This window comes from Trachemys scripta, chromosome 2, assembly GCF_013100865.1.
Source record: "Trachemys scripta elegans isolate TJP31775 chromosome 2, CAS_Tse_1.0, whole genome shotgun sequence".
In the NCBI taxonomy this organism is placed as follows: Eukaryota; Metazoa; Chordata; order Testudines; family Emydidae; genus Trachemys; species Trachemys scripta.
In genome coordinates, this window is record NC_048299.1 from 18,943,593 (window position 1) to 18,969,237 (window position 25,645).

Below are 25,645 nucleotides of genomic sequence, written 5' to 3' on the forward strand. Positions count from 1 at the left end.
CAGCCAGGAAAGGACACAGGGGCAGGAGCGGATGATAAAGCTCCTGAAGGGCCAGACAGAAATTAATTTCCTCATGAGCCTGCAACCTGAGCACATCCATGCCCAACTCCCCCTCCAACCACTACAGAACTCCAGTCCATGCCGTCCCCAAACGCTCCCATTGCATTCCTCACACACTCCTGGTCCCTCACAGTACCCCATGCACTCCACGCCTAGGGACTGGTTTCCCAACAAAAGCTGTCGTTACACCCAGCTGTGAGGGCCCTCACCGTGAAACTGTTCCTCTTTGCATGTCCCATTTGACCAAAAGTTTGGGTTTTATCCTGTTATTAAACTTGAGTCTTTGAAATAAAATGAGTCTTTATTTATGACATGCATATATACATTACTCAATGCTAACAATCAAACACAATGGCTATAAGTAGGAATATTTGCCCCTTGCAATTAATGCTCAGGAAGCAAGCACTACAGGAGTAATTCAAGGTGGCAACTAAGCATTGCCTGGCCAAACGCATCACATAAAGACACATTACTGGGAATCATCATCAAAATGTGCCTTCAAAGCCTCCCTGATTCAAACAGCCTCCTCCTGTGCCCCTCTAACTGCCCTTAGGCTGGCTGCCGATTTTGAGCAGCCAGATACATCAGTCTCAGCAGTCTACCCCTAGGGAAACTTATCCCCCTTTGATTTGCAAATATTAGGTAGAGTACAGCAGACTGCAATGATCACCAGAATATTTTCCTCATCGAGGTCTATCCAGACAAAGAGACAGCTCTAGGCCAAATCAGCCAAAGGCACATTCAACGGTCATTTGGCACCAACTGAGCCCAAAGCACTCCTTGCTGCTGTCCAAGTTCCTGGTGTAAGCCTCCATGAGTCATGGGAGCAAAGGGTAGGCGGGGTCTCCAAGGATCACTATGAGTATATTTCCACTTTCCCCATTGGCATCTTCTGTTCTGGAAAGAAAGTCCCAGCATTCAGATTTCTATACAGTCCAGTGCTCCAAAATATCATGCACCTTCCCCGACCACCCCGCATTTATGTCAGTGAAACAGCTCCGGTGCTCCACCAGCGCATGCAAGACCATGGAGAAGTGGCCCTTTCAGCTGATGTACACCGTCACAAGATGGTCGGGGGCCAAAATTGGGATATGCGTTCCATTTATCACCTTACTGCAGTTAGGGAATCCCATTGTCTCAAAGCCATCAATTATTTCCTGCACATGACCAAGAGATACAGTCCTTTGTAGCAGGAGGTGATTATTGGCCCTGCACTCTTGCATCACCGCACACCCCCACAGTAGACTTTTGAACTCCAGAGTGATTCATGACTGACCAGTAGCAATCTGGAGTTGCCAGCTTCCACACAGTGACTGCCACTCACTTTTCCACAGTGAGGGCAGCTCTCATTCTAGTGTCCTTGCGCCGCAGAGCTGGGGCAAGCTCTGCATACTGTTCAAGGAAGGTGATCTTGCGCATCCAAAAGTTCTGCAGCCACTGCTCATCATCCCATACATGCATCACTATGCAATCCCACCACTCAGTGCTTGTTTTCCGAGCCCAGTACCACCATGGCAAGCTGTTCCGTGAATGCCAGCAGCAATCTTCAATTATTTGTTTCCATGGCAGAAAGCAGGACAGGCATGTCCCGATTCATTCCGTTTCACAGTTCATGAAATACTGCAGGACCAGCCATGTAGTGTCCATAATACTCATCACCAGAATGATCAGCAGCTCAGGATCCATGCTGTCAGGCAGGGATGGCGAGTGCACAGTTTACAAGAGCTGTTGAAAAACGGTACGAAACGAAGTAGGAAGCCCACGGAATGATGGGATGGAAAGAACTACACCTCTACCCCGATATAACGTGAACCGATATAATGTGAATTCGGATATAAAGCGGTAAAGCAGCGCTCCGGGGGAGCGGGGCTGCGCACTCTGGCGGATCAAAGCAAGTTCGATATAATGCGATTTCACCTATAACGCAGTAAAATTTTTTGGCTCCTGAGGGCAGCGTTATATCGGGGTAGAGGTGTACATCATGTCCCCATGATGCACCACGACCTGTTTCCAGAACTCCCAGCAGCAGAGGTGGACACAGGGTGTCAAGTTGCACAGTGGGATAACTATCCACAATGCAACACTCTCTCTGTCAATGCAAGAACAATGACTGTGGATGAGCTCAGCCGACAAAGAGCGTTGTGTGGACATGCTCAACCGATGTTATTAGTGACTTATGACAGTCAACATAACTTACATTGACTTAACTCGGTAGTGTAGACATGGCCTAAAACTAATAAGGAAAGTGAATAAAGAGTTTATGCAAATGGCGAATTAGATAATTGTGTTCATAACCTGCCTCAGTCTGCCATTCTGCATGCGTCCATTACGACCTATGTTCTAAACTACAGGTGAAAAACTAAATGGGTGCTCCTAGAAGCAGGGGTTTTCCCCCACATAAGGCAATGCTCTAAAATAACTGTTTAAAAAAAAAACTAGTGTTTTTCTGCACATGTGCAGTAAACACTATGCAGACAATTTTGCCTATTTACACTTTACATTATGGCAAATTTAACTGTATCAAGGAACTAAGAAATGTACATACGAAATTCTGTTGACAATGGCATCTTCATCCTCCTGCTCATCTGAAAAATAATTTATAGCAGATTTAGTTTATACAGCTACCTATATAAAGAAAAGATGAAAATAAGTTACTAAAATAGAAAAACTATAGGTCAGATCAAAAATTTTGTATTACTAAATCCAAAACCATTATTTTTGTATTCTGTAGTAGACATCCATTTTGTAAATTAATGTTACCCATTTCCATTAGTTTTCTTGAAAGAATATTTTTCTTAATAAAAATTAATGCTGCTTTCCCTCTACCTTTACAGTGCCTTTGCTGGTTTCTTAATCTCTTCAATCAAGACAATTAAAGAGCATTATTTTGCTCAGGACTAAAGGTATGTCTACACTGTGAAGTTGTCGACAAAACTTTTGTCTTTCACGGGTACTTAAAAAAGCCCCCCCCGCGAAGGAAAAAAGTTTTGCAGACCCAAGTGGCAGCATGAACACGGCTTTGACAGCAGGAGCACTCTCCTGCCGACAAAGCTAACGCCACTCGTATGGCTGGAAGTATTTAGTCGGCAAAAATGCCGACAAAGAGTGTTTATACACACTGACTTGTCGCTAAAAGCTGCATGGTATAGACAAGCCCAAAGGGTTACCTCTTTGATGGCCTCTAAGATTAGATTAGTGCATTTGGAGGATAGTCATGGCAGGAAATTCCTTTCTACATCACTACTCTTCCTTAAAATTACAAACAGCCTTCAAATAAGTTGAGGGAAAAATGGGTTTGAATACATCATAAGAATACAGGCTAAAGATATACAAGAAACACCCAGTACTGGAAGAATAGTTGTGAATTTTATATGCAGTAAAAAACAGTACACACACACATACAACAAAGAAAAATACATCAGAACAATAGTAATAACCTGTCCTTGACAACCAGAAGTGATACCATCACCTCTCACCTAGTCTTAATTCCTCCATGAGCCTCTGGGTTTCTCTTCTGGCATTTTAGGGAATTTTCCTTCTCTTTTGCCTTAGGTATTCCTCCTATTTATGAAGGGCTACCACCCAGCTTGGAATCTTTACTTCTTTCTTGTTCTCCTCTATAAGCTTATGGACAGCCACAGCCAGAGCTCCCTTTTTATGATGTGGCCTCCAGAACTGAAATTCCACTTTCAAGTTAGTTTTTTTCCTATCCCCTTCAAGTTTTCCATGTTGCCCATCCTGCATTGTCAGTTATTTTCCAGGCAAAAGAATGCACAAAACCGGTCCACAGCAGACCTGAATACATTTCCAAATTTGGATGTGTCTAGTAACAGGCTTGCTTCACACTGCTACAAAAGAATTCCATGCAAGTAGCAGGTATAGCCTCTGTGCTCTTGCCAGGGCAATCATTACATCAGGACCTGGTCTCCCAAAATTAAACAAACAGTTATTTATGCTTAAAAGAAAGCCATGGCCCAATCCTCAACAGCTTGTGGTAGAAGTGGCAAGCAAGTTAATAAAGGAAAAAACTGAGTTCTTCTGTCTGAGATGAAACTATTACAATTATCAAACAGCTCCTTGGTACCACTGTGAAATCATGAGTGGAGTTTCCAATTTTGATTGCTTATTCAGGCAACTTTAATTTTCTATAAATGTATATCTTCCCATGGAATTAATATAAAAATAATTCAGCTTGTGGACATTTGGTAGGTTCTTTTGATTGTTGCAGGAAAGTGTTTTGAGTTAAAGAGTCCTTTGTGTAATGGCAGAAATGCTAAAGTTGACTTCTACTTGCATGTAAATTAATAAACAATTAAGTATTTAGAACTGTATAGCATATTCTTAAATTTCAACAAAAAATCTGACCTAAAACAACTGTCCACAAACTGTTTCCTATGCAGCATCTCTTAAATGAAAGGATTTTTTTAAAAGGACACATGAAGGAAAAATTTGCAGGAAGTTGTAGGGATCTATTTTATGCTTTTGCAGCACATGGAATAGTCATTTGTTTGCTCAGCTACATGAATCCAGTCAGTATGTTGTTACTGTCCTTAAAAGCGGTATAGCAAGTACACAGACACAATCAACTCAGTGGAGCACTAGATAGTGGTCTCTGGCTAACTAAATTAAGCAGAAAAGGAGGGCAAGCCTATCAGCCTTTTTGTGCTTTCACAGAATCCACTTTGAGAGAGATACAGTAGCTTGTAAAAACAATAAAGGAAAGAAATTACTACACTGTAAAGACTTGAAACTGAAAGAGATCTACAGGGATCCTAGTGAAGAGATTCAGCCAGAGTGGAAGCCATCTTCCAATACTCAAGCTGCCCTTTGGCCAAGCCTGGTATCCATGATACAAAGTGCTGCAGTCACAGACGAGTAAACCCTTCTTCTGAATGAATCCTAACAAGAAAATTCAGGGCTGTAGAGCAGTGCTAAGTAATTGGCCATGTTTGTCCTCTTGCCCTGGCTACCTCAACTGTTAAGAGAGGCGTGCATGTAGCTGGCACCATCCTGAGGGATACAGTTTTCTCAACTGCCTTTGAGATAGGGGAAGTAGTGAATAGGATGTTTCAACCTCATGAGCTGCTCCCTCCATCCTGAGCCCTGTCGTGTCCCCGATCCCGCTCTGTGGAGATGGGGTACAGGAGCAGGGGGAGGGGGACACCCTGACATCAGCACCCCTCTTCAAGGAATCTACAGACTTGTATCGTGTAAGACAATGGCTTCAGCAATTAGGAGGAGGCTTGAGGCCTATGAACTTTGGCATAGATAAATTTAGGTAAGCCATAAGTTTTGGGGAACTGGAAGTAGAATGTAAGGGGGAATTCTGTCCATAATGACATCAGCCAACAACAGAAACATGAACTAACATCAGTTTCTGGAAGGTTTTGGATGGAACATCCGACCGCAAGAGTATCATAGCAATGAATTGATGTATAAGATAATGGGGTGAAATCATAAATACACTAACCTATAGAAGAAGGACACCTTAACATTGGTAAGGGGAGGAAATACAAATAAGGAAGCGGGGAGAAAGCCCTACTGAATAGGCATTAGATATGGTAACATCAGCGTAACATATTATAAAAGTGGCATCCCAGAGCAGTAGGAGAGGGAGCGATGTAGCCCTTGGGAGGGGCCAGGATGATGGCCACTGATGAAGATGAGGAAGGTGACAATGATGAGGAAGATAATGATTAACATTTTAGGTTGTTCTGCAAGGGATGGTGTGAGTATGGCTGTTCAGATGTACTTTTGTATTATCTCTATCTACTTTACTGAGTTAGAATGTGTGTGACTTTGCTAAATGTATTATAAATTATTTGTTTGTAAATATAGAAGAGTTCCTATAGTTTGAGTGTTGCACCTGTGCACATTGGGGTTCCTAACTATATAATAATTTTAATAATATGGGGCCTGATCTTGGGACAAGAACCTATTTTGTCTTAAAGTGATAACTGGGGATTTTTATTCATAATCTATAGATCAGGCTACACGTGAAAATGCAGTTGAGCATCTTAAAGTTCAAAATGTGGGGTTAGGAACCCAAGCTGGGGGCTGCTTGTAGGCTTCCAATTCAGATTCATAAGAACTCAGGTGAGAAGAAAGCAGAAGGGAGCTGAAGGCAGGAGGAGAAGGTGACAGCTTTGAACTATCCCTTCTCTCCCCTCCCAAATTTGGTCAAGTGACATTTAAAAATAATATATTTGGTCAGCGAGGTGACAAGACTGGGCATCACTGCTCTACAGCAATGCTCTTTCGGAAAAAAGTTATACCCACTCATTTTTTAAATGGAAATAAACATCAAAATTTGAATATTTAAAACTACTTACCTGCTTTCCTTTTGTATCTTGTGATTACGAAATAGGAAACTATGTAGAGAACAGCAAATAGGAGAAAACAGATCTGAAAAAAAGAAGTTTCATTTAATTAGGTTAATGAAAAGTCTGGATTATATTATGCATTTATCAGCTCCCCAAAACTGAAATTAAATTCTGATCAAACAGCAAGTAAGTGCTATACTTAAGATTTCTCCAGGTGGTTTAGAGCTCAATTAATAAATGCAACTCAGTTTACTTTGTTGATTATATCAATTTGCTACATTTTTCAATAAATGCTAATTAAACTCCAAATAAATTCAAATGCTGGGGTCAAATTTTAAAGGGTTAGTACATCAATTCATTTCCAAAAATCCAACTTTAATGCATGAAACTATTGCAGGTGAAAAAGTCTGATGTCTTTCTATTCCTCAGCAGGTATCAGTCAGCATCACAAAGCCTCCAGAGAATTTGAAAAAGTTCATCAAGATCACTGGTACCATGCACCAGAAAAGCCCATGATCAATTTAGCAGAATGCTGTAAATCCAGATTACATTTCACTGGCAGAACTGTATTGGGAAGCTTATATGAGATCTCTGCACACAACGCTTGATCCTACTCATTGGTTATCCTCATCACCTTCATGAGCAACCAAATTAACCCAGAATTGGACAAACAGAATCTGAGTTCCTGCCGCTGTTCCAAAAATGGAAGTCAATTTTGAAAGTTAAGCATTATTTGTAGAGCACAAATGTTAAAACACACTTTTGCTAAAAAAATGTAATAATAATAATCATATATGGAGATATACCTATCTCATAGAACTGGAAGGGACCCTGAAAGGTCATCAAGTCCAGCCCCCTGCCTTCACTAGCAGAACCAAGTACTGATTTTGCCCCAGATCCCTAAGTGGCCCCCTCAAGGACTGAACTCACAACCCAGGGTTTAGCAGACCAATGCTCAAATCACTGAGCTATCCCTCCCCCAATGTAGTACTCCTATGTTCTATAAATGTTACTTATTGTGTTCTTTGTATCGGTTTGCCTGTGACAATAAAAAAATATAAATGCTATTTAAACTTAATGGCTTAATGTACTTTGTCAGTGACTGCAATACTGTTCTTCATATGTACTGACATATTATAATAGCTCCTTAAACCAACTGGCAATGTGTATTAAAAGTGAGTTTGAAAGTGTCATGAAAGTGAATTTGAAGATCCATAAACTTCAAGGCACATATCCCTTCAGACATTCTAGGGCTGTTACTATTTATTTTTGTGAATATGTATTAATAAACACCTAGCTAAATCATAGCAGAGACAGTTATCCAAATGAATATTAAAAGAAATATGCTATTAAATGTAAATTGACTCATACAAAGTCCACTTTGCTCCCGAACCCATAAAATAGTTTTTGAAATGGATCTACCTGTGTCTATGATATTTAATATTAGCACAAGGAATCCGTCTTGCTTAGAGCTGAGCTTTAACCTGCACTATTCACCGACTGAGGTCTGGGAAACAAATCTGTCCTGCAAAGACAGACAAATCCTAACCGTTTCTACAGATAATCAGTTTAACACTTGCTGCCTTTAAGAGTACTATCATCTTAAATCTAGAATGAAGAAAGCTATTAGAGATGGGAGAACAAAAAAAGGGCACAGAAATCATGTTGGGATGAAATTTAAGTTATTTGACCTAATCCAGTTCAAAAGGGAAAGGAGGATAACTGTTTTATCAGAAAGGATGCACAATCAAATAAAATCATGACAGGAAACATTAATAAAAATGTAACAGAAAGAGAAACTCAGCCTATGTCTGGTTACAGACCCTTCATAGGAGAAATGGGCTACTAGGAATTTATACCAGGTTCACCACTGTGGGATCTAGGTGCCTGTAACTTTTCTATAGACCTCTCACTCCCTTTTAATTGCTTGTATGTCCTCTGTGACCCCGAGTGACCATCACAAGGACAGCCCTGGGGACTAAAAGTATTAACTCCCCACAGTATTTAGCAGGCACAATCAACTGCTTGTAAGGTTTCCCAGAACTTCTATTTTTCTTATATAGGAACTTCCCTATACAATCTTTCCTCCTAAAAAGAAAAAACAAACAAAAAAAAAACCACACCCACAACTTTCCCTGTTTCCCCTATCCAGGATTTCCCTGAGAATGCAAACCCTTAGGGTCTCTAGGGTTGAGTCTGCTCTTTATTCCATTGCAAATGCTTGCCTGCTGCTACCGCTGATGGCTGCCCCAACCACTGGGATTGGCTCCTCCCTTCTTAATTCCTGGAGGCCCACTACCTTCCTCCACTAAACCAGGTCTGGGCATAACCCTTCCCCTTCAGCTGTTCCTCTGTCTTCACAACTCCCTTATGGGACCACAAAGTAATAGTCCTTTTTGCTGCAAGTTGATATAATAACTACTTAGCACATAGTCAATAAATCATTACCCACAAGCACTCCTGCTGGAATGAAATCCAACACAGCAACTTTTAAGATGCCTTTTAGAACTTCCCACTCCAAGGGAACTTTAGCCAAGTCACAATGCCGTTTTAAATTTTCCAAGTGCCAGTAGTTCAACACTTCCTGTAGTGAGCATGTCAGATTTCCTTACCATGCCTTCTCAGACCAGAGAAATGTGGGCTACAGCATCTCTTCAACCTTAGTATTCCTTGTCATTCACCGTGGCAATTTTTAATAAATTCCGTAACAACCTTCAATGGATCAAAATTCATCAGGATCTCTCCAGACATCTTGGGAGAGGGGAGTTCTGTGTTTGTGACAGCCACATTAACCTGAACTGCACAGTGTGTAGGCTTACTTTCCCTTTGCTTAGGGCAATTGTCCCTCAGGTGTTCAGTGGAGTTACATATGTATCACCTTCTTGAACAGTCCTCCAATGAAGGGGGTCTATGAATGTAATTACCATGAGAGGGTCAGCTGTGGTAAGGTGAGAGCCTGGGCTCCCATTTACCCTACCTTTTCCCAGAAAAGGGAAAGCTTTTGTTCTGAAGACCTGAAGAAGAGCTCTATGGAGCTCGAAAGCTTGTCTTTTTCACCAACAGAAGTTGGTCCAATAAAGGATATTACCTCACCAACCTTGTTTCTCTCAATTTTTTCACTAGTCCTTTATCTGCAATAATTTAAAGGTACAAAAAAAATCAAACCACTTTGCTCAGTTCAAAAGTTTGACAATTTAAAAAAAAAAAAAAAAAAAAACTTCTCACCCTCAAGGAAAATTTAAACAAAGTTCTAACTGGAAACCAAAAAAAAGTAATACTGCCCTTGTATTATGACAGTGTTCACAAAAGCCCAATATAACTAACAAATTCAAAAATTACTCCAATATTAATTCAACAATTAAAATATTTATTCTTTTCAATTAAAATATTTGATTTAAATATAATCAAGGTATATGGAATGTTAAACTGGTATAAAAAGAGGAAGGACGACACTTCAGTCTCTTAACACTATAAGGTATCAACAGATGAGCCCCAAACTTGCACAGATCTGTGCAGACAGACCTTTATTCCCATGGGAGTAAGTATGATTCAACATGAACGTAAGGGTCCACGGCAAGGAGTTTATTGCAGGATCAGAGCCAGGGCCACCCCTGGCCATCTGGTTGCCCTACGCAGCCCCCCTGCGGGGGAGAAGGGGTCTGTGTGGGGTCTCAGGCCGCCGCCTCCTCCCCCTCTCCCCCAAGGTCTGGGAGGCAGGAGCTGGGGGGTGCCACTTTTGGGGGTTCTGCAGGCCCAGAGTGGCCCAGGGAATTAGCAGGGGGCCAGGAGCAGCCCGCTCTGCTTCCCTCGCCCTGGCCCCAGCCGAGTCGCTCGGGGGAGGGGATTTGGGGGAAGGGATCCCCCACCCCACACTCACCAGCAGCAGTGGAAGGCAGAGCAGCCCGGCCCCAGCCCTGCTCTACTCCGCCTGCTCCCAGACGCAGCGTTCCGCTTCCCGCCGCAGGCGAGTGCGGGAGGCGTCTTTCCCCAACCTCCCCGCACTCACTAGGAGCTGGCGGAGTGGAGCGGGCTGGGGCCACGTGGCTCCACTTCCTGCCATTGCCAGTGAGCGCGAGGTCGCTGGGGGAAGAGGTGGAATGGGGGCGGGGCAGGGGTGGAACAGGGGGAAGGGTAAGAGGCAGGGCAGAGGGAGTTGTCCAGGGCCTCAAACCCCCTAGGGACAGCCCTGCCCCTTGCAGTGGGCTCAGCCCGTGGGGGGGCCGGCCGAAGGGATAGGGTTGGTCGCCGGGGCTGGTGCTGCCATGTATGCAGCACGCAGCTGCCTAGGGCACCATGAAATTTGGGGCAATTTGGTGCCCCAAGCAGCTGCGTATGCCTAAGGACAGCCCTGATCAGAACCTCAGTTGTCAACATACCTCTTTACTCCCCAAGTGCGATGCCAAGACTTTTCAGAAGCCAGGGCAGGGCACAACATGCTCACAAGGTTTCTTTACTATAGACTTTTCCTTCTCTCATATGCAGTGTCCCTTCCCTCCCTACCCCCACCACACACACCCCAACCAATAACTAAAAGTAGGAAAAAGATTAATATTAATGGCCAGTATCAAATAAATATCACTTGTCTGCAAGATGACCACCAATTGGAAACTCAAAACTATATATTATACGGCTCAATCATGTTTGTAAAACAGCAATTCTCAAATAAAAGATGCTATACAGTACTTCTAATCTATATTCCCTCTCCCCCATAGTTTATTCCTATTGATATGCTATTTACATTTTGAATATTTAAATTGCTGTGTTGAGCAAAATGACTATAGTTTTCAAACAGTGAGGGTCATTTTAAATAATTTGCCAAGGAAAGTCACTGACACATCACTACAACTGCTCACCTGAACACTGTCAAATTACACAGATCATGAAGGTAAATGGAAGTCAACAAAAAATAGATAACAAGGGAGAGATTAGAATAGAGGACAAACACAGATGAGTAAAGCAGCCTAGAACAAAAACCATACTCTCTCCCAAAGAAAGCAGCAGCATGTTACACTGCAATGCAGGAAACTAAAGCTCAAAAAGAACCTGAAGAACTACGAAGAAAGGAAACACTTTTCCAAAAATACTGACTTCTTAATAGTCTTCCTAGTATACAAGTTTCCTTTTAGTGGTTTACACATATATACTCTCATATCCAGATGTTACCACAAGAACTCCTGTTAGTGGGACAGTAAGAAAAGGAAAGACCGAACAAAGATTGAAGAACACTTCTACTGTAGCCACTTGGAATAGAAAATTGCAGCTATTATATAGAATACACAAGTGTCTTTCCTTTTAAGTAAGAAAAATAGCAATGAGAGAAGTGAGGCAAAAGTTAGTCTACATGACAGTACTGTGTAGTGTAGAACATTTCAGAGAGTTAGTGGTACTCTCTGAATGTATTACATACAAAAGAGGTTAGCATCAATAGTACAAGTCCTACCACACCCCACTCCAGAAAAGGAGCTGTGAATATCGGTCCTCCAGGTCTGCGTTGAAAGATTGCAGGGAAGCAGCCAATCAGAGCATAGCAGTCTCAGTTAAAAGCAGCTGCAGGGGCGAGTAGATCAGTTCCTGGCTGGGACCACAGGAGTAAGGGTGCTCCTGGCTGGAACTCAATAGAGAACCAGAAGATGGGTTCTGGTGGCATTGGCATTCGATGAGGAAGAAGAGGAGTTGAGAACTTCAGTCCTGAGGTTAGGCTGAAGAAGAAGGGGCTACATGAGAAGCAGCCCAGGATTAGCAGCAGCAACTATTAAACGCAACAACATGTGGCTGCTGTTTGTAGGATCCCTATGTTGGGACCTGGAGTAGGGGCAGACAGAGTCCCCCCCTCCTGGCAGAGTGTTCAAAGCCCCGAGAAGGGGACAAATTTGGGGCTGGAATGTAAAGGGCTATGGGACAGAGCTGAAGATCCTGCAGAGTGCCCACCATTTGGTGGACTTTGTTACCCTGACAAGGGAACTGGACTTGGAAGAGTGATCTAGCTGGAGAGCTGGGGCAATTAGAACCAATAAGGCAAAGAGTCTCCAGGGAGAAAGCCCTGGGGACACTGCTCTATACCAGAGCAGACTTGGACTTAAAGCTAGCCCAGAAGGGTCTAAGAACCGAGCTCAGAGACAGGACTAAAGACATTAACAAGGACAAGGGGACAGGCCCTGTTGGACTTTTTACCCCGGAAGAAGTTTGTTAGCGCATATTGACTGTGTGACTTGGCCATAGGGCTGAGCCACTGAAGACCGATGTGATAAGGTTAACAGCCAACAAGGGGAGCAGAGAGTGTGTGCAGGTTCGCACCCAACTGACAAGCCGTGTTCATGAGAGGTCAGTGGTCCCATCACAGTATCCTTACTTAGATTACTGAGGAATATTAATTCAGCTTTTCATCATACCACATCCACTCTAACAGCTGACCTATCCCCTCTAAGTGGCTGATTCCCCTTTCTCCCAGCTCCATGACCTTCCTGTAAGCCCAAGAAAATACCTCCACCTGTTCCATCAATCTCCCTTCAGGTTCCCTCTTCGGCCCCTGAGGACATACATTGGATTGACCCATTTTCTCTTGTCAGTTCCTAGGTTCCGAACAGGTACTTGAGAAGCTAGATGCATAGAAGTGTTCACTAGGAATGGTTTCCAGCACCAGAGACATAGGGAAAGCCAGGATTCCAGGCAGAAATCCATACTTGCTCTACCTTCCAGCTGCTGGAAACACTGCTCAATCCCTGGACTAGTGCCCTTGTCAGTTCCTACCAGGCCTCCAGAACCCATCAGAAGACAGGTTTCAGGAGTCATCCACTACAAAACTAAACAATTGCTTGAGTTTTAAACTTGCCTGTAGCAGTGCCTTACTTCAATCTATTGATAGAGCTCAAGACCACTGAACCTGAGGCATCTCATTTTCAAAAATAAGTTATTTAGTAGCCATACAACATGTAAATAAGTTAATATAAAAACCCCATTTTTGTTTCCTTATTTCTTCCCTCAATTTCTCCATTCTCTCCCCCACCCTGTATTTCTCCTTCATTCTTTAAAAATTGATACTCTTGTCCCCAAAAACCCTTTTTATGACCATGGTAGTACCCCACGTATCAGTCCATTCCCTTTGTACATAAGTTCTCCCACACTGCTGATATATTCTGTACAAAATATTAGTACATTCTAAAACCACATCCCTATTTGATAGCTTTTCATACCATAAGTTAATTTCCTTAAAATGCAGAAAACCAGCATTTTTATAATGTTTTTATGGATTAAATAAAACTTGCTGATAAACTTTTTCTTAGCCAAACATGTTATGCATTTAAAACTAAATAATTTATTAAACAAAGAAAGTATCCCTAACAGTGAATTGAATTGATTATTTCTGGTCCCTATATCCTTCAAGATCTTAGAATAGTAGATCTCATCCTTTTACGTCTCGCTTCATTCATAGATTGGAGGAAGGAAAATAAGTGTTTCTGTTTTATCAACTGAAATGAAGAAGATAGGCTCTTCTGCAGGTGCAGGTGCAGAAAGACTGCTGCCACCAAAAGCACTTCAACACACTCTGGGTCCAAGCACTTAACCAGTCACTTCCACCAATCACTAGTAGCTTGACTTTCTTTAAAATTTTGCAGCATAACACATACTGCTTAAATTTTTTTTGTATTTTATTTGTTATTTTAATAACTATTATAAGTTAAGGCCTTAACATAGATTATCCATTTCAAACAGTTTTTTTAAGTCAAATAGTTTTCAAAACCGATTATTTTGAACTGAAATTATTGGCAGTGAATGTCTGTCCATTACAGTTTACCTCCTACTCTCTAGCTTGTTTGCAGGAAAACAGCTACCTCCATGCAGGGGTTGTGGAGTGCCATTTAAAGTCAGGAGGGGCCATGGCTCACCCCCTCCCAGGAGCCCCAACCCTTGAGAAAGCCCCAGCCTTCTACACGCAATTCCTGACTCCCTACCCTTCCCCGCTGGCAAGCCGTGAGTCCGTCCACCCTGTTTTCCAGTCCCCTGTGCAGAGAGGAGCAGAAGCCTCCGCTACTGCAGTTTTGGCCTGTTAAGGGCCCGGCACACATTGTGGGACCTGGGTGCCACACCAGCAGTGCTCCCAGCCATTGGACCTGTGCATCATAGCTACAGGATTGATGTGTGGCCACCAGCACACCACAACTTACAGTTGCTATTTGCCAGAGGTTTTTTTCACTTATAAAAATGAAAACAATGGCACATTACAACCGAGAAGGCAGTAAAAAAAAACAGACAGCCAGGTAGCAATCCTAACTGCTTAAAAGTGGTCAGGTCACGGCCCAGGTGGCCTCCTAGGTTCTGCAGCCTGTGCCTACATGGAAAAAGCACAACCATCCAAAATAAGCTGAAACTGCCCCAAGTTTTCAGGGACTAAACATCTCTCCCTAATTACTTATCCAAGACCAATACTTAGAGAAGTTTAGAAATTGCAGATGTATTTGTAATGGTCAAAAATGCAGGCAATCATAAAATGTGGGTGGCACTTTAAATGTAAATATTTGTTACTAAATGTTAAATTTGTAAAATTTCACAATAATTCCACAAAACTTAAAGTTTATATTCATACCTCTATTGTGGTTTCCCCCCTCTCTGAAAAACTGTTCCCAGAGCCCCATGCTGTTGCCATTTCTATGTTCCAGAAGCATTACAAGAATGAATTAAGTAGCAGCTCCTCATGAATGTGGAAACAAGAATTGCTTATGTTGTCAAAAGCAACATAGGACTCAGACACCCTTTCAAATCTGCAGGGAAAGGGAGGACAGCTGAGGTAGTTAAGTTTAATGGAATTCAAGAGTTTTTACAAATTTTAACATTCAGTAACACACACTGAAGTATTTTGTAAAAAGTTTTGTGATGACCATGTTTGAAAACATCATTCTAATTATCATCTTGCTTCCTTTTGTCTCTGCCTGCCATGAAAATTCCATTATGGTTTTAAACAAGAATACCACCAGGGAGAGAAGCGGGGCAGTTGTCCTGGACCTGATCTTTGGAGAGCTGGAGTGGGTAGCACCAGCAGTGCCCTATCAGCAGGCCTATGGTGCTTCACTACAATCTCTCATTCTACAACTACCAACTTCTGCTGCCCATAGAGCGCAAATGCCAGGAGAAAACATTGCACAGCATAATTCATACAGCAGAAGTATCCTGAGCGTCTGACCATCCTGAGACACAGTAATCTAGTGAGGAGGGGGGGAAAAAAAGAGATGCCAAAGAAAGAGGCATGAAGAGTAAAAACACTGAATTTTCTGACCATAATGGCACTTGTTATCAAAATTTAATCATACTTCTGTTGTAGCCAAAAATAAATACTGCATACTGCTGGGAATGCCTACATTTGGAGAGGGTTTTTTTTTTTTTTTTTGAGAGTCTCTTTCTACCATCTTTGACAGAAAAATATTCCATTAAGATGGAGGGAAGTAAAAAAATAGCAAAATGAATGTTCTTCACGCCAATTAACTAGCCCCTGCTGCATACGCATTGCCATAAGGCACTTTTGAACTAACTTTTTCAAGTGCCTCTTTCCAAAGACCCCCCGTCTTTCATATGAATACTAAATACTAAACTATAGCCCAATACTGTTTCAAAGTTTGCCTCAATTTGCATAAAGCTATAACAATTATCACAGCTTTTGTTTAAACTTACTCTGACAACTGATTATTCACACATAATACACTTTATGGAACTTACTAGTTTCCACAAAATGTTAAATTAGCACCAGTATTGCTATTTGGTTTCTGACCATTACTTCTATGGCTACAAAATCATCTTCTTCCACAGGTTTTTCCCTGCAAAATACACATGAAACATTGTTTTTATGTTGCCAAGAAAACTTCAGGTATAAGACTGAGTTAAACCATTAAAAATTCAAAATCTATTTTGCTTTTCCACATGGAATTACAAAGGAATTTTGATTAAAATAAACACTGTATAGAAGTGGAACTTCATAGCTAATCAGGAATGTCACCTTGCATGTCCTTGGAATACTGTGTCACAATTCTAACCACAACATTCAGGGAGACACCCATGATCTGCCAAGCGTCAGAGAAAAAAGGATTCTTACAAAAAAATCTTGGGGATCAAAGAGTATTTGCTTAGAAAGTAAATGCTAAGAAAATCAAAGAGACTAAAATAGCTCACGGCACCAAGCTAACAGTTTTGGCTTAGAATGAACAGTGAACAGCACCAGAGGAAACTGGAACAATACATTTTGTTGTATAAACAAATCTACTAGGATGGAAAAAAAACGTAATTGTTCGGACAAGCCAAAAACTCAGCAGGAACTTGATCAAATTTTACAAAGCTGTGTATAATCACACCATGTTCTATTCCCTTAAGTAAGGACAGGAAATAGCACAGACTTCAGCAATAAGCATACTAAACTAACCATTAGTATCAAACTAGAGTGGAGCACTGCCTAACCTGCACAATCCACTATAATACTTCAAACAACATCTACGTGAAGAAGAAATTACAGACTCACCCATATCTCGCAGATGAGCGAGAGCATTTTTTTCAAAAAGACATCCAATGTTTATTTAAGGGTAAAATCCAGGCCCCACTGAAGTCAACAAAATACATATTGACTTTAACAGATTTCACTCTTGGCTTCTAAACTTCCTGTTTACTGAATCAGGTTAGTCATGTCTCAGCCTTTCCCTTTAAAAAGTTATGTACCTGTGTTGTAAGACCACATTAGTTAGGGCAGGGGTTCTCACAACAAAAATTTTGGTGGCCTCAAAGTGCAGCCACCAACTCTTGCTGGTGGCTGCACTGACACTTTTTTCCTAAAATACGTAATTAACTTTAGGAAAAATAAATATGCACATGTACACATCCAAATCGTAAATTAGGGCTTTATTCCCCCCCCCCCTTTTTTTTTTTTGCAGACTAAGTAATAAAATTAATGCTTTGAAAAGTGATATTTGTTAATAAATGTTAATATCACTTTTCACAGTACACTTAGTAGTTACATGGGAGGCTGTGAAAAGTGGTAAGTGATATTAACAAACATACACATATCTTTTTTCACAGCCTCCCAACTAGCTAGTGAGTCTGCTGTGAAAAAGTGATACTTGCATGTTTGTGAATATCATTTTCTCAGCAAGCCTCAAGACAAATTAAGCCCTGGATAGGGAGGTTGGAGAGGGAGGCAGCAGGTGCCAGGAGCAATATTTGAATGAATATGGGGCCGGGGGAGGCAGTGGGGGACCCAGAGTGATGTTGGGGATGAATGCGAGGCCAGGAAGGCAGCGGGAGCCAGGCGAGGTAATGAGCCCTACCACAGCATGGCCAGCACTAGAAGTCGGCACCCTCTATGGCCAGAGCCCAGAGCAGGAACTACACAGCTGGAGCTGCATGGCCAGAGCTGGGGAATGGAGCTTGCTGCTGCATGGCCAGAGCTGTGGGTTGCTGCCCAGGGCCAGTGCCCAGTGCCACATGGCCAGAGCCAGGAGCTGAGTGCCGAAGCCCCGGGCCACGTGGCCGAAGGCAGGGGTCAGCGCCTGGCACTCGCTGCTGCATGGCCAGGGATCAGCATCCAGGGTCGGCTCCCATCACCACACGGCTGGAGCCTGGGACCAGAGCCGAGGGTCGGCGCCTGCTGCAGTGCGGCTGGGGATCAGCACCAGGGGCCGGGAATCAGCGCCAGGGGCCGGGGCTGTGTGGCCAAAGCCAGGGGTCAGAGCCCCAAACCCCATGACTGGAGCAGCGCGGCCAGAGCTGGGGCTCAGCACCCACTGCCGCGCAGCCAGAGCCAGGGCTTAGCACCAAAGCCATGCAGAGGTGGTGCAAGGCGGAACATCCAGGAGCAACAGGGACGGAGGGGGAATGACTGGTGCTTTGTCACCCCTCCCCACCCCCCCCCACCCACCCCCAATCACTGCACGAAGGCTGTCATGGCCACATTAAAAACCCCTGGTGGCCGCATCTGAGAAATGCTGAACTAGGGAATAGTTTAGACTGCTCCAACAGCTTTTCTGGACAACAGGTCATTATGCCAGAACAGCAAATTAATTTGCATTACAGTCATCAAAGAGTCATGGTGAAAAGAGTCAGCTTTGTACAGAAGGCCACTTCCTGGTTGCTGGTTTCCAGCAGCCAAAAGGAACAGAGCTTGCAGCGCTCCACAGGCAATTCTGGCAATTATAGGCCAATAAGCCTAACTTCAGTACCAGTCAAATTGATTGAAACTATACTGAACAAGTATCACACAACAACTGGCATCCTTGATGACAGTCTAAGAGAGAGATCAAGAAATGGGTGTAGACCAGTGGTTCTCAAACTGGGGGTTGGGATCCCTGAGGGGGTCGCGAGATTATTACATGAGGGGTCGCAAGCTGTCAGCCTCTACCCCAAACCCCGCTTTCCCTCCAGCATTTATAGTGGTGTTAAACATATTTAAAAGTGTTTTTAATTTATAAGGGGGGGGGGTCGCACTCAGAGGCTTGCTACATGAAAGGGGTCATCAGTACAAACGTTTGAGAATCACTGGTGTAGACTCTACTACTCAATCACCAGAGAAGCGATCCCTCTAAGACAAAATGGTATGTTGACAGCATAGAAAGGTTTGCATTATTATTCCCTATTCACTAAATAAATTATTTTATTATCTCCATTTGGTCAATGCAACAACTTTCACAAACATGAGATTACCAAGAGCTGGCATGACATATCTCTGGGACCTATGAGGGGGTGGAGGGGAAGACGCACACCATTCATTACAAAGGGCTGAGAGCCTTTCATCTGGCATTTGAAATGATTTGAAGTCCACAAGCCTAGCAAGGGTTGTGGTTCGATGGCTCCCGCGACAGAGAGGTCAAAAAGACAGGATATGTCAGATCCCATGAGATTTCCAGCCCCCACAAAAACAACAAGGAGTCTGGTGGCACCTTATATGCCCAAATAAATCTGTTAGTCTTTAAGGTGCCACCAGACTCCTTGTTGTTTTTGTAGATACAGACTAATACGGCTACCCCCCGATACTTGACACCAGCCCCCACAGGAATTCTGGGGTAGGCTTGAGGTCTTGTGGGATATGGCTCAAGATTTGGAGCCATTATAAGAGCCCAGTGCACAAGGCCACTTCCCGTTTGCTGGTTTCCAGCAGCCAAATAGGAACAAAGCATGCAGTGCACATGGACATAGGCAGCAGTCTGGCAATGATCAAACTCTGGTTGACTGTGCAGGGCACATGGTTGGCCAGCTGCAGGGCTGGGACCAAGACACAGTAGGGCAGCAGGAGGGGCTAACAGACCCATTGCAGCCGCCAGATGCAGGAGGACGTGTGTTGCCTATCCTGGAGCAGGAGGCAAACAGAAAGGTCAGGAAGGGGAAAGAAAAAAGCATGATGTCGGGAAGGGAACTACATACTAAGTATGCAGGAATAGGGCAATTCATGGAGGTGATTCAGTCTGATCCAAAATGGACTGCAGCTCAGGAAAACAGTCAGGCACAGCATGGGACACCCCGGTTCCTGCAGTAGAGTGAGTTCACAAACAGGCAAGAGAGAGGGAGAGCAGGCAGTTGGCCATGGTTGTTTAGCCCTGCCCCCAAATGCATGTGTTTGGGGTTTAGCACACTCCCAACTCCTGCTGTCTCAGTGTAGCGGGGCGGCCTGGCTTCCAGGCGCCCCAGGAAGTGATGAGCCAGAAAAGCCGCCAGAGTGGGCGGAGCCACTGCGGCCTGTCCCCGCCCCCCGGAAGTCAAGGGGCGGGACAGGAAGTATAAAGGCCAGGCCCCAGCGCTCAGTAGCTGGCCGGCAGCGGGAGAGGACAGACGCTGGTGCCCGAGCTCCCGCGGACCTGAGCCTGCCGAGAGCCCGGTACCCTGAGGAGGACTGGCCGAGCCTGCCGAGAGCCCGGTATCCTGAGGAGCGGTTTGAGCTTCCCCCCGCCGAGGGCCCAGAGGGAGCGACACACCTACCTGGTGCTCGGGGCCCGGAGGAGCCCATGATCTGTGACCCAGCAGACGGACCCCAGGAGGAGCAGGTACCCATGGAGGAGGAGATGGGAAGTGGCCCGGGGATAGCAGACCCCGAACCCATGTCAGTGTGTTGCGGTCAGGATCCCCACTGACTGCGCGGCAGACGGACTGCTGCGGATAGGGCCCCGGGCTGGAACACAGTGGAGTGGGTGGGCCTGTGTTCCCCCCTGCCACCCCGCGCCGGGTGGCAGTCTCTCCTCCTCCTTGTCCAAGGGGGCCTGGGCCCCTGACTGACTATTGATTTGCTGCCCCGCCCTGACCTAGGGCCTGGGCTAACCCAAACTGACCCAGCCCCTGCTACAAGGCCTGGGCCACTGACTGACTATTGGTGTGCAGCCCTGCCCTAACCCAGGGCCGGAGCTGTTAATTGTCTGCTCAGCCCCTGCATAAGGGCCTGAGCTCAGAACTGCTAATTGTCTGCTCAGCCCCTGCACCAAGGGCCTGAGCGCAGAACTATTAATTGTCTGCTNCTGAGCTCAGAACTGCTAATTGTCTGCTCAGCCCCTGCACCAAGGGCCTGAGCTCAGAACTGCTAATTGTCTGCTCAGCCCCTGCACCAAGGGCCTGAGCGCAGAACTATTAATTGTCTGCTCAGCCCCTGCACCAAGGGCCTGAGCCCAGAACTGGTAATTGTCTGCTCAGCCCCTGCACCAAGGGCCTGAGCTCAGAACTGTTAACTGTGTGCTCAGCCCCTGCACCAAGGGCCTGAGCGCAGAACTGTTAATTGTCTGCTCAGCCCCTGCACAAAGGGCCTGAGCCCAGAACTGGTAATTGTCTGCTCAGCCCCTGCACAAAGGGCCTGAGCCCAGAACTGTGTGCTCAGCCCCTGCACAAAGGGCCTGAGCTCAGAACTGTTATTCGCTTTGTAGCGGGGCGGCCTGGCTTTCAGGCGCCCCAGGAAGGGACGAGCCCCACCCCGGAACTACTACACTCAGACACACAGTTCTGGTGGGAGCAACAGGGTGGGCTCCGGGTAGCTTCAGAGTCAGGCCTGCAGGGGCACACAAGTGGGACATGAACAGAGGAGAGGTCACAAAACATGCCCCATGGCTGCCAGGGCTTTGGAGCTGTGCTCTGGCTCTGCTCCAGCTCCAGGCAAAAACCTGCAGCTCCACTACTCCGGAGCTGCTCCGCGCTCCAGCTCCAGGCTCCGCTCCAAAGCCCGGATTTTGACTGCAGGTACAGGGGACCACAATGCCCAGAGCCCCCAGTGGACAACCCTCCAGCCACCGGTTCCTCAGATGGTAGCCTTACAGATTCCAGTATCACAGCTGCTGGCCCCATAGCCTTTAATGCAGCAATCCAGGAGGTCCACTAATGTGGATTTGAATGTAGTCTCGTATGCAGCTGCTTCAGATCAGTTGGGGGCCCATCCTTCAGTTAACACAGGAGAAGATATGGCGAGCAGATTACATGGACGTATTCTCCCTGCAATTCAGGGAGAACCTATATTGGAGAAAAGGAATAAAGTGGAGAGGAGAGAAAAAGATAGTATAAGGCGCCCAAAGACAGAGATGAATTGGGACAACAAGCTTATAGCCTAAATCACCTACATGGGAATGATGGGACAGCTATAACCAGCAATGCATAGGCCCATGCTGAAGTACTAGATATGTTATGCAGGCTGTATAATACTTTTTGAGGCACCTCAGGGCTCTGGTAGGATGAGCAATTTAGAATGAGGGAACCCTGAACCACTTCTTGTGCTGGAATGAAACCAATCAGGAACTATGGCTGTAGTGTCCGGCTTGGGGGTGCCTGTTACAGGCCCTTACATCAATAGTGGCTATATACTGGTAAAGTCAGGGTGTGAAAATGGGGGACAGGGCGAGGATCAAGGCACCCACACCTGGCCAGCCCAGGCTTTCATGCTGGGCGTACACTGAGACAGGGAAGTGTTTTCATGCATCCTGTAGGTTTGGGCATGAATGCAGGCACAAATATTCAAGCTGCCCATGTTTTAAGCACACCTTCCCCAGAGGATGGGGGGAGCAACCTAAGACAGCGCAGAGCAGGGGCAGGGCCAGAATGGCTGAAAAAGGCGATATCTCCAATTAACTTGGGTGTTTTAGCCACCTTTTAAGGGATTATTCCAAGGAAGAGGATTCTATATATTTGTAGGAGGGTTTTGTTCACTATCCCATAGAAGGGGAGAGGGTGCACAAAATGGCAAATGTCCCTTTAACAGATGCGAGGTTAAGATTCAAAAGTAAGTTGGTTTGGGCAGAGTCTGTCCAGCAAATGCTGTTGCCTGATCTCCATATCTCCCCTGTGGGCCTTGTCCCTAAAAGTTCCTGGTGAGTATCATCTCTTATACCCAAAAGAAAGAAATCGGTGAACAATGCAATCAACCCCAGGCTGTTCACCATGTGCTACGCATTATTCAACATTAGGCACATGGCACCTTATACTGCCTTTTTGCCTTGCTTGCAAAGAACGACATTAAGTCAGCCTTCTGCCTTTTCCCAGGCCACCCAGATGACTGCGACCTCTTTCATGATCAGCTTTATGTGGTCAGAACAATGCCCATGGGCTGTGCTATTTCATGGGCAATCTTTGAAAAAATTCAGCACAAGGCTAGACTGAGCAGTCAGGTGGTGTGCAGGATGCCAACAGGTGACACACTATCTGGACAATTTTCTGTTTTCAGGCAGGATGAGTGTAAGGGTCTCCTTTGGGATTTTCAGGAGCTGATGGGCAAATTGGGTATTCCCCTAGCTGATGAAAAAAATGAGGGACCCGAGAACACATTTATGTACCTAGGTACGGAGCACAACACAGTCCAAGGGCAATCCCACCTAAGTTGGGACAAATTCATGGCACTAAAAATACATATGGTTGTTAGAGTCAGCAGGACCAAAAACATTTGTCTAAGGGATCTCCAATGCCTGTTGGACAACTTGAACATTATATGGAAAGTCATAGCCTCCGGGCATGCCTTTTGTTTGCTACTGCTACTATTGAGATATGGGCCCACACCCCTTTATGAAGGTCACTACAGAGATGAAGAAAGACTTGGCACTGATTCCTCACTCACTGTAACAGGGTGTCTGTATGTAGGGATGTTTACATGATCAAGGCTGACCTGCAAGTCCACTCAGATGCAGCAAGCAGGACAGATTTTGGCTTGTATTTCAGGGAGCACTGGTGTGCCCACGAGTGGCCCCAAGAATGGAGGGAGTCGAGTTTTGAAGGATATCACGTTCCTGGATTTCTTCCCCATTCTGGTCACTATTCAGGATGGGGAGTTCAAGGACAAGAGGATGAGGTTTTGGCGCAACAATCAAGCGGTTAGTTACTTGGTGAACTTTCAGTCCGCTAAATCTGCCAGGATAATGAGGTTTGTGAGGACTTTTGTTCTCCATTTTCGCCAATGCAACAGTCCTTTCACTGACAAAGCACGTACCTGGGCTTACCAAAGGCATAACTGATGCTCTCTCTCAACAGCCAGTTGACAGATTCAGAGTACTAACATCAGACGTCACAGAGGTACCAAACCAGATGCTGGCAGCCCTATGAAATCTTGGTTGCTAGAAACAATACCCACAGCCAAGGGATCATTGCACCATGCATCTGTTTGGCCTATATGATGGTGTTTGAGGCATTCCAAGCATTCAGCAGGCTGAGAGTCTCCCCAGGGCCCATATCTCCAAAACCTGGCAGTTCATGATCTCACTACATAGGCAATGGCTGGCACCACCGACAACAGCTAACCAGTTAGCTGTGATGTCCTTTGACTGCGGGTCTGTAAGTCATCTGGACCCCTGTAGGGGATTCGTGGCCTATAGGATGCTGGAAGATTGGGCACAGGCTGCTGGGACACGGAGCAATGTCAGGAAACCAGTGACTTTGCAGGTACTAAAGCAATCAGTTTAGGTTCTTCCTCGCATCTGCCATTCACGGGTGGTCAGGTGTGAAGTTGTACTCTTCAAGGAAGCCTTTCTGTTGGCTTTCTTTGGGGCCTTTCAGGTCAGTGAGCTGGGCCCAGCCTTCGGCCAGAGACTCTTCAGGGCGGGCTCCCAAACTACATGATGTGCAGTGGGAAGGTGATTCTCTATAGCTCAAAGTCCACAGGTCAAAAACAGATCAAAGGCGGTTCAGTGAGGCTGTTGCTCTGCAACGTTCCAGTAAGATGAACCTGCATCTGTACAGGAACTGCACACATATGTGGCTTGATGCCAACCCAGCGAGGGGGGGTCCCCTGTTTCTACACAGTGACCATTCCTTCCTAACCAATTCCAGTTTGTGGGAGTCTTTCAGAAACAGCTCTGACTCTTAAGCTTGCCACCAGGAGAGCATGTCTCCCACACTCTCTGTACAGGGGCCTCAACAGTGGCTACCCAGTTGGGCATGGGTGAGTCAGAGGTCCAGGCTATAGGACACTGGCAATCCAGGGTCTGTAATTCCTACGGCAGGTGTCTGAGGGGAAGGTAATGCAGGCAGTGGGCTGTAAGTACCACAGGTTTTAATCATGTCTGCTTCCTCCCCCATGTCGATCATAAAGAATATATTGCAGCACACACAGTCGAGAATAGGGATTTGAGAGCACAGCATTGTGCACTGGGCTTACAAGAGAGCACGTAATTTGGAGAGAGGCTCACAGGTGGACATTGGAAGGGATGTGATTCTGTACTGGCATGGCAGACAGGGCATATCCTGGGATCAGCTCATGCCCTTCTTGCATGGGCTGGCACCCTGGGAGGATACGCCTGACATCATCATTATCCGCCTAGGGAAGAACAACCTGGGAATGTGCTCCAACCTCAAACTGATTTTGAAGGTTAAGCAGGATATTGGACTGCTGGTGAACACATTTCCCAGTGTGGGGATAGTACTGTTGGAGATGTTGGCCCGCAAGGTTTGGCCGACTGCAGTACACCCACAAAAAGATGGCCTACAGGAAGGACCATAGAAAGTAGAAACATGGCTGCAGTCCCGAGGTAGCTCTATTATCAGACATGGTCACGAAGCTCAGAATATGACTGAGCTTTATGTAAAGGAAGGAGTGCATCTCTCTGATATAAGTGCAATATGTTCCTAGATGATCTCGGTATTGCGCTGGCCAAACTTCTAGTAGCCCATGCAGGGTGGGATGGAAGCAGCCCAACTGATGCTGATGCCTCGTGGCAGGTGCCCCATGCAGGAACACCATTGATTTAGGCTCCAGATCCAAAAAGGTAACATAGTGGGCATCCCAAGGGCATCTCTTTATGAGATGGGAGTATCATATCTAAGCCCTGCAGCAAACAAACTCAGGCAGGAGC

The 25,645-nt window shown here is 45.2% G+C and overlaps 1 protein-coding gene across 2 annotated transcripts in view; it reads right to left on the reverse strand.

Moving 5' to 3' along the window:
- Positions 1–298: 298 nt before the first annotated feature.
- The window catches only part of LOC117872038 (limb region 1 protein homolog), a 30,882-nt gene continuing 5,535 nt past the window's right edge, over positions 299–25,645 (reverse strand). Inside the window, exons 2-4 of one of the 2 annotated variants that reach the window (XM_034760006.1) lie at positions 6,393–6,465; positions 2,606–2,645; positions 299–952 (exon numbers count right to left, since the gene is read on the reverse strand). In XM_034760006.1, coding sequence (XP_034615897.1) covers positions 802–952; positions 2,606–2,645; positions 6,393–6,465 — 264 coding nt within the window. In that variant the 3' untranslated portion in view covers positions 299–801. Of the gene's footprint in view, positions 958–2,605; positions 2,646–6,392; positions 6,466–25,645 lie in introns of both variants that reach the window. The other variant, XM_034760007.1, reaches the window with a different exon arrangement.